The sequence below is a fragment of the Bison bison genome, unplaced genomic scaffold (assembly GCF_000754665.1).
Source record: "Bison bison bison isolate TAMUID 2011002044 unplaced genomic scaffold, Bison_UMD1.0 scf7180017864040, whole genome shotgun sequence".
In the NCBI taxonomy this organism is placed as follows: Eukaryota; Metazoa; Chordata; class Mammalia; order Artiodactyla; family Bovidae; genus Bison; species Bison bison.
In genome coordinates this window covers 6,167,311-6,176,164 of record NW_011494612.1, presented here as the reverse complement: position 1 = coordinate 6,176,164, position 8,854 = coordinate 6,167,311, and the positions used below count along the sequence as shown (strand labels likewise).

The 8,854-nt window shown below is 41.6% G+C and overlaps 1 protein-coding gene across 5 annotated transcripts in view; it reads right to left on the bottom strand.

Moving 5' to 3' along the window:
* The window catches only part of FNDC3B (fibronectin type III domain containing 3B), a 359,396-nt gene that overhangs the window by 97,805 nt on the left and 252,737 nt on the right, over positions 1-8,854 (bottom strand). For all 5 annotated transcript variants that reach the window (XM_010835255.1, XM_010835260.1, XM_010835258.1 and 2 more), the window contains one exon: positions 789-940. In XM_010835255.1, coding sequence (XP_010833557.1) covers positions 789-940 — 152 coding nt within the window. The remainder of the gene's footprint in view (positions 1-788; positions 941-8,854) is intronic.

Here is an 8,854-nt window from a genome sequence, read left to right as displayed (position 1 = left end):
GGGTCAGTGGGGGGAGGTGGGGATGCAAGGTCTGTAGCAGGGAAACAGGAGAGAAAAGCAGTCTGGCTGGTAGAGGAAGAAGTGGACTTTTGTGACCTCACGACCCTGGGCCCGCGCAGTACTTCCTGGGGCCAGTCATAGAGAGGTCAAACAGACTGCCTCCATTTCCTGCTCTGCAAATCTGAGCAGTACCCAGCAATCACAAAAGAGAAAACACTTGACCCTAAAAAATATTTTATCTCATTTAGAACATAACTGTAAATCATGTGAATAGTTAATATCTGGGAGTTCATAAAGTGGAAGAGGATAATCCCTTATTCTGTGTGCTAATAAACTTCTGACTATTTAAGATAGCCTCCAAATAAAATGGTTCACTACACACTGGAAAACTATCGTAGAGGATAAGAAGTAGGGTGAATACAAAACTACACTGTAGACTAGCAAAAGGTCTGGGCCTAAAAGGTGACCATAGGAGGGCATGATAAATGGCATACTCACTCTTTGCCCTGCCAACATTAATGGAAAATCTTTAGTCCTATGCTGGCAAGCTAACGTAACCAAGTGACACATCTGACCACCACCAAATGGCTCTATACAAGTAATTTCTGATCAGTAATTACTTGAACAAAATTAACTCTTGACATTGTAATTATCACTAATTCTTTAAGAGAACTATTTAAAGGAAAATTTACAAAGCCATTAAATTCTTCTTTTTTTTTTAATTCTCCTTAAGAATGCCAATTTCACAGTTTAGCAGCTGGAGAAAAACACATGGAAATATACATTACCTGTAAATTATCTTGTATTTTCCATCTCGTCCTTTGTCTGACAAAGCCACCTCATAACTGTAGGGAAAGGAAAGACCACTGTGGGGTCCACACGAAAGTCCAACAGGGGGCGTCCAGGACAACACAACTGTTCTTGCCTGAATATTAGAAACCTGAGGAAGAGAAATAAGAATCACACACGACACTTCTCAGAACATTTTGTGATTATCAGCAGTAGCATAAAAATGGCTCAGATTTAACTCAAAAAAAAAATGATTGTAATTTAAAAATTCATTTTAATTGCAAAGAAAACCCATCCTATATTGTTTTCTCTTGCCAAGATCCTGATGTCCAAACTGTAACTCCTGAAATGTCTGTCCTTATTATGAAAACTTATGTGCAAGTCTGGTGTAATTCACACTTGGTCCTCCAGAAAGTAAAAATAATGTCATGTCTGATAATTTTTCTAAAGGTAAAAAGTTGAACGTGATAAATCTCCATGATAGTACTTTCTGGCAGACTCCAAGGCTTGCTTGATGTCGAATTAGCCTGCAAAGCCAAGATCTTCCAAACCATGTTCCTCAAAGTCCTGCAGGTTCCTGGGAAAACCCTCAGGGTGCGGGAGGATGGGGGGAGGTAGGGCTGGGAGTGGTGGCAAAAATAGAGCCAAGGCCCAGGCTGACAGCTGGCAGAAATAAGTGCAGAAATGTTCCACCTCTCTAGGCTCTGCTTTTATCTTTTGCTTTGGCCTCCACTTAAGACTTCATTTGAAAAAAGGAGTCTGGGACTCTAAACGCCCCAACTTTTTCCCTTGAGCTAGCACTTACACTGTCTCTTGGGCATCCTCAGCAGGACTGAGACCCAGCTGCCCGCAGCCGTAACCTGCTCCTTAACAGGTTAACCTGTTACCTTAACAGTTAAGTGGCTTCTCCTCTGCAATTTGATGTTTCATCTCTAACTGTGCTTCCTGGGGAACCTCCCCCCACACACTATTTGCCTTCCAATCTTTGTTTCAGAGTCTGTTTCTGGAGAAACCAAAAATCTAGTGCACAATCTAATTCTTTAAAATAAATCTGTTTTTTAAGGTTCTGATCTTCTAAAGTTCATTTTGTTGCTCTCCAAATAATATATTAAAAATATAAGAATTAAAACATACACTGAAGTTTAATGTCCATACAAGACTTTATAGCCATAGATTGGTAGGCTATGGATGGAGATGTCTAAACTACATTCTTTTCTTCTATTTTTTTGGTCACTATCTGACCTAAATAAAGAGTATTAAAATACAAAATAATATAAAAGCATGAATAATAAATATGGAAATGAATACCAACTTTCCCTTTTCAGTCTATCATTCATTCCATTTTGAGCAGAGCCCTCCACATCATTTCTATTCCAAATAGACATAGCATCATATATGATTTAGTCAAACTCCTACTCATCCTTTAAGACCCTAAGCCTAGGGCTCACTACCCCCAAGTAGCATTCCCTGAAGTACCCTATCGGGTCTCTGTTCCACAGCACCTTGTTGCTATCTCTACCCATTGCTAATCATGTTTATAGCATTTGCCTGCCTTTCTCACTGGACTGTGGGACTCCCTAAGCAGAAGGCCCAAGGCATATTCAACCATGAGTAGTGATTGTTTGGTAAACATTGAATGAAAAATAAAAAAAGAGGAAGACAGCCTGAGTTTCTGATACAGGTAACAAGGAGGATGGCAGGCTAGCATTATATACATCTTTTAAATACAGGATGCTTGGGGCTGGTGCACTGGGATGACCCAGAGGGATGGTATGGGGAGGGAGGTGGAAGGGGGGTTCAGGATGGGGAACATGTGTATACCTGTGGCAGATTCAAGGTGATGTATGGCAAAACCAATACAATATTGTAAAGTAATTAACCTCCAATTAAATAAATTTATATTTTAAAAAAATCCCAAAAAGACACTGTTACAGAACTGAACTCTACCCTTCTTGCTTCGACTCCAGACTAAGTAAGAGCTCCTCTTCTGCCTACCGCTGCCCCTTCAGCATGCCATCTCCTCTCACACCCTGAGACTTAGCTCCGGACTTTCCTGTTTTCCTGCCTTTAACATACCTTACTTGGTGAGGGGCTATGGACACAGAGATGATGACGATATGACCTCTGCCTGATGAAGACAGAGAGATGCATGAGGGGGCTCATGGCAGACCCACTGAGCACACAGGGCCCCACAGCAGCTTGAGACCAATTCATGAAAAACTTCTATCCAGTGCTACCTGACCCTCTGCTCAGGATCTGTCGCTGTTTCCTCTGTGCTCCAACCACCTTGTGTGGGCGCTGACATGTAACACTCACTTCATGACGCTCTGCTCTGTGTGTTGTTCCCTTGACTGAATTTTAAGGCAGTATTTCTACCACATACACCACTATATTTGCTGAATTACTCACATCATTAATGACTAACCTAGGGATACTGGATAATATATTTGATTCTTAACTTACAAAGAGAGATTTTTGCTATGAGGAGTTCAGTTTATAACTTTAAAGGATGCTGATTAGGTACCGAGAAACATTCAACTGAGATGATAAATAGCCCAATTCCAAAAGCACAGAGGATAGTAACACTGACTCTATGAATGGTGGTGTGAAATAACATCACATCTTAAAATAGCTCAAATGCTAGCACTTTAGATACTGAACACACACACAGAAGTCGCTCAGTCATGTCCAACTCTTTGCGACCCCATGGATTGTAGCCCATCAGGCTCCTCAGTCCATGGGATTTTCCAGGCATGAATACTGGAGTGGGTTGCCATTTCCTTCTCCAGATACTGAACAGGTACCCATATATTCACATCCCTTTAAACTCTACCGTTTTCACCAGCTATTAAGAATGTAAGCCTAAGAGCTTTTACCACAAGAAGAAAACATTTTTCTTCCTTTATATTGTATCTATATGAGATGATGGATATTAGCTGAACTTATTGTGATAATCAATTAACAATATATGTAAATCAAACAAAAAAAATTACTTTCTTTCCTTTTGTTGTTTAGTCACTCAGTTGTGTCCAATTCTGCAACTCCATGGACTGCAGCCCATCAGGCTCCTCTGTCTGTGGAGTTTTCCCAGTAAGACTACTGGGGTGAGTCCTACTCCAGGGGATCTTCTCAACCCAAGGATCAAACCCATATTTCCTGCATTGCCAGCATTCTTTACCACTGAGCCACGGGGGGAAGCCCTTTAGGACTTGGTTAAACTATTACTTAACTGAACAGTGATGTAGAACACCTGAAGTATCAACTAAAAAAACACACCCTTTCCCGAGGTTCCCTTAGCAAGCCTTAGGAAGGCCAACTGTCATCTGAACACAGACCTCTGCATCCTTCCCACTGGCCAGCCTAACGGAAGTACACTTGGAGAACTCAGCATCATTTTCAAAGGTTGGCGGCTTCTGGGAATTCTTCCCTGGATATGAGCAGCCTGCCACCTAGATTACTACCAGACTTGTAAGGCCTAGTCCCTTCTGTGCTCCCCCTGCCCTGCCTTTCACTGAGCCTTTCTGGGTCTCAGGTTTCCTTTCTTCAGGCATTAGAGTCCTGAGAGAAAGAGTGCTTTGTCTCTGTTAGAACTTGGAACTCACTTCCATCCCAGGTTTGATGCCAGGGAATTACACAGTGCCTTTCAGGAGAATGTCATGTAAAGGGGTCATCAGCAGTGGAGGCCTTTATTCCAAGCATCCAGGGAGCTGATAACCTTAATGAGAGATTCAGAACTCTAAGAACTAGGCTGGGTTCAAGTCTACTTTGGGGTGACAGCATTCTTAAACAAGCTTCCCCTTCATTCATTTAGGGTCTCTCTCTCTCTCTCTGGTGAAACTTTCTCACCTGCAGTGACCACTGAACTGAACTAGGGCATGGCTAATCTGATCATCACAATGACTGTCATGGCAGTGATCCAAAAAAAGAAGTTTAGAAGCCATAAAACTAACTGACTTTATGATGTTTAACTATTCTACCATAAACAGAAGTCAATCTCCTTTGAATGGTGATACAAGTGGTGATTGCCAGTTACAAAATTATTGGACAAGGCCCAATGTGACATTTGTTTCAGCGCTAGAGATATAAAAGAGTCTACTGTGAAGGTTACTATTGTAAGTCTGTATAGAAATTACTTAAACCGCTTTGAAGTATCTCTGAAGGACTCATAAAAACCACTATTTACTTCTCAATGATTACACACTGATTAGAGATCATTTCTGTTATGTATTTATTAAATATAGATGTGAACTTGAGAACAGCTGCTAGCTAAAGGCATATATATATTTATACTCATGTTTACAAATGATAAGATTGCATTATCTTGCAGCTATTTCATATGTAATCCTCAGTGTTCTCTTTCTCCCTTTAACCTCCTGTTCATCCTGGTATTTTTATTCTGTGAAAGTTTACTGTCTTAATTTTCAGACTATCTTATATGCAAATGATATTCATTATTTGGATCCAAAACACCACTTACTCTCATAAAGTTACTACACTGTTACTCCCATGTTCAAAAATATTCTGTGTAAGTTAATAGCTTCTAAATTTGGTCTGGTCTTTGGATTTAACTATGCGGGAGGCCTGCTGATCCAATCTAGGGAGTATGTTAAGAAAATATTTCCATAGCAATACTGGCTTCACTTCTAAAGTACCATCACAAAAAATACAAACATAAAGGAAAATTTAAAAGGAAAAGGTCAAAGAGATCATTATTCACAGAAAAAGGATATTCAAATTTAGGGATTTCAGAATCATCTGTTACTATAATTCCTTAAGTGCGAAGACCCTTGAATCTGTCTCCAGATCTATGGCTATTTATCTGTCAACGGATTGTTTCTTGTAGGGACTGTTGTTCTCCTTAGGTCGTTTACTCATGTCTGGAGCCAACAAATCCATTGTTTCTACAAGCTAAACATTAGCGGATGGAAACGATGCAGAACCTCAATTCCTGGTTACATTTATTTACATACTGAAAACGAACTGTCCAGCAGTTCAGGGGAGACTTCATCGAGCATCACCATCAGAGCAGACTAAACCATGTCAGGTTGGAACTGGCTGGGACTGCAGAAGTTAATTCCTAAAACACTTAGAATAGTATCCAGCTTATCTCTCTGGTATAGCAGTGGTTTATGAGTATAGTCCCCAAGACACCTAATTGTTACAGTCTTGGGACAAACACGTAGTATATTTGTACCCTCTTTTATTTAATGATAAGTACTTGGATTTTTATAGTATCTGGGTTTCTGAAGCATAAATGACTTGCTTAATTCAGGGTGCCCAAAGTTCTAGAAAGACGACTAGAATCTACAGGTCCTCGATAATGCTCCTATACCTAAAACAAATCATCTGCAAAACTTTGAAGAAAAATACATGAGTATTATTTGGAAGTGTTACCAGATGCGGCTGCAGAAAAAAACAAGAACAACAATCCTTTAGACAACTGTGTGCTAAACTTTCTGCAGCTGTTTCTTTTCCTAGAAGGTGAACAGCCCTCCTTCCCACTTCAGCATGTTGCAGAGAGTCTCGCCTTTGCCTAATGATATGCTATAAACTATAGGAAAATACTCCATTCCAAGGACTCTATAAATAGCATATAATTTACTTCTCAGATAATCCAATGTGGTATTTATTATTCAACCTTCCAAAGATAAGGAAACCTTGGCTCAGGGTCACAAAGACAGCTAATGGCCACGCTGGGCCCCAACTCACAGGACCCCCCACTGCCCCTCCATGCTGCTGCCTCCCACCCTGGCTCCCAGCCGTCCCTACATCCCACCAGGCTGGCTGAGCCTCATCTGAGCTGGCCAGGCTACCAGCATCTGTCTCACCTGGCAGAGCCTCACTACAGCCACTGCAGTCTGCCACACATTTATTTACCAAATATTTGTTAAGGGCTCACACTGTGCCAAGGACAGTGCGAGGTACCAGGGGCACAAAGATGAATAAGACACAACCATGGACATGAACTTCAGACAGAGGGGAGAGAAGAGGAAGGAAGGGAGAATAATGGTATAAACAATTCATGGGGATCAGAAGGATGGGTGGACTGTCACTCAGCAGAGGTTTATCTGGGGACCAGTGGTGGGTGTGGTGGTCAGAAGAACAGCATGCCTCCCTCAAGATGTCTGAATTCTAATCCCTGGGACCTAAAAGGTAAAAAGAGACTCTGCAGAGGTGATTAAGTGAAGGACCTTGAGAGGATGGGACTACCCTGGCTTATCTGAGTGGGCCTGAGGTAATAATTAGTGTCTTTGTAGGTAAAAAAGGGAGGCAGGAAAGTCAGAGTCAGGAGAAGGAAGTATGAGAATGGAACGGGTGTGAGCAAGCAACACGGGCAGCCTCTAGATACTGGAAGGGGAGAGGAAACAGATTTGCCTCAGAGAGGAGTATAGCCCTAGCTGATACCTTTATTTTAGCCAAATGAGACCCACTTGGGACTTTTTGACCTCTCAGATAAGAATCTGATTATAAGTACACTGAACATCATGGCCATTTACACAAAAACCTGTCTACCTTGCTGTAAAACCTGAAAAGATTTTAGCACTTAATAAACACTGAATCGGGGTAAGGACCAATGCATATAAATACTGTTTTTATCTTGCTAGAGCCACATGATCCTCAGAAATAGACTCCATCATCTGCAGTAAAGAAATGACCAGGTATAACTCAAGAAAAACACGGTGTGTGTGTACACGTGACAGAGACCAGAGGAAGCTGTCTGAGTACAACTGGGACATCAACTAAACTGTCACTCTGCCTTCTCACGCTGATTATGACTTCAGAGTCCTAACGTACACATATGCCTGTTTTATGACTCTGCCCTCAAGCCTTCTGTAATCTCTCCCTACACTCGGCCCCATCCACAAAGCTATCATCCATTCCTCTCACTCCCTCACACGTGTTCCCCCATGGCTATCTCATTGCCCTCTCTCTACAGCACTGATCTACCAGATCCTTTTGACTGCCCACTTACTCGTCTTCCTGGATACCCTGCTTGCGAAACAAATTCCACATGTCTAAGAATGGCACTGAAGATACAAAAAGGACACAGACATGAACTTTTCTAGAGGAACTCATAGACGACTGGGAAAGACACAGAAACAAGGAAACAGAGCACAATATATCACATACACACAGTGAAGCTGAAGAAAGACCAGTGGTACCAAACATCGAGTGGAGCATCCCAGTTGATGGGACAAAAGTCAGGGCAGCCAGCTCAGAGGAAGCAACTCCTGAAAGGAGGCATCTAAGCCTGAAAGCCTAGCTATCCATGACACCTGATATCTAACAGGTTGTCGCGCCTGATGGATTTCTCTAGAATGGCTCTCATGTCTGTCCTCTCCTTGCCACACCTGATGTATCACCCTAACTTTGACTCCCACGGTCTCTCATCAGCACTACAGTAACACATTCCTAACACTTGTCTCGTCTCCCTGGGTCCATCCTCTCTGCTCACTGCACTGCACTTGCCCACTGTTTGATACTCCTTAAAGTACAGTCCTGATTATATAACTTCTTTGCTCGCAAACTCTCAACGGCAACCTGCTCCTTACTGGATTAAGTGCAGACTCCCCAACCCAGCATCAACACCCTGCTCCTCCACAAGTGCCCTATTGTGCCCAGAGTCCGGCACACCTCATGTTTTTAGGTTTAGTCAAACTCAACTATGTGCCCTGAGGCATGTTTGGACCCTTCTGTTAAAAGTCTCAGTATTTGAAACACATGAAGAAGTAAGGTTTTCCAATTCAGCTAGAAAACCCTCCAAAGAACTTTGGCTCTCTAAACTCAGATGAAAGGCTGAATCAACATTTTGAATTTTTCACTTGAATTTCAAAGCATCTGGCAAAATCGAACTGAACTCTCACAATATCACTACTCCCACCAGTTTTTTTTTTCCTTGCCATTACAGTTTGGACTTATTTTACTCAGTTCATATTTAAGTATCTTTTGAAATTTACCTGGAAAAATACTTTGAATTACTGAGGTTTTCAAAAAATTATTATTACTACATTTACACAGGTAAAGGGAAATTACCAAAAGAAAACTTTACTGTAGACCTTGTATG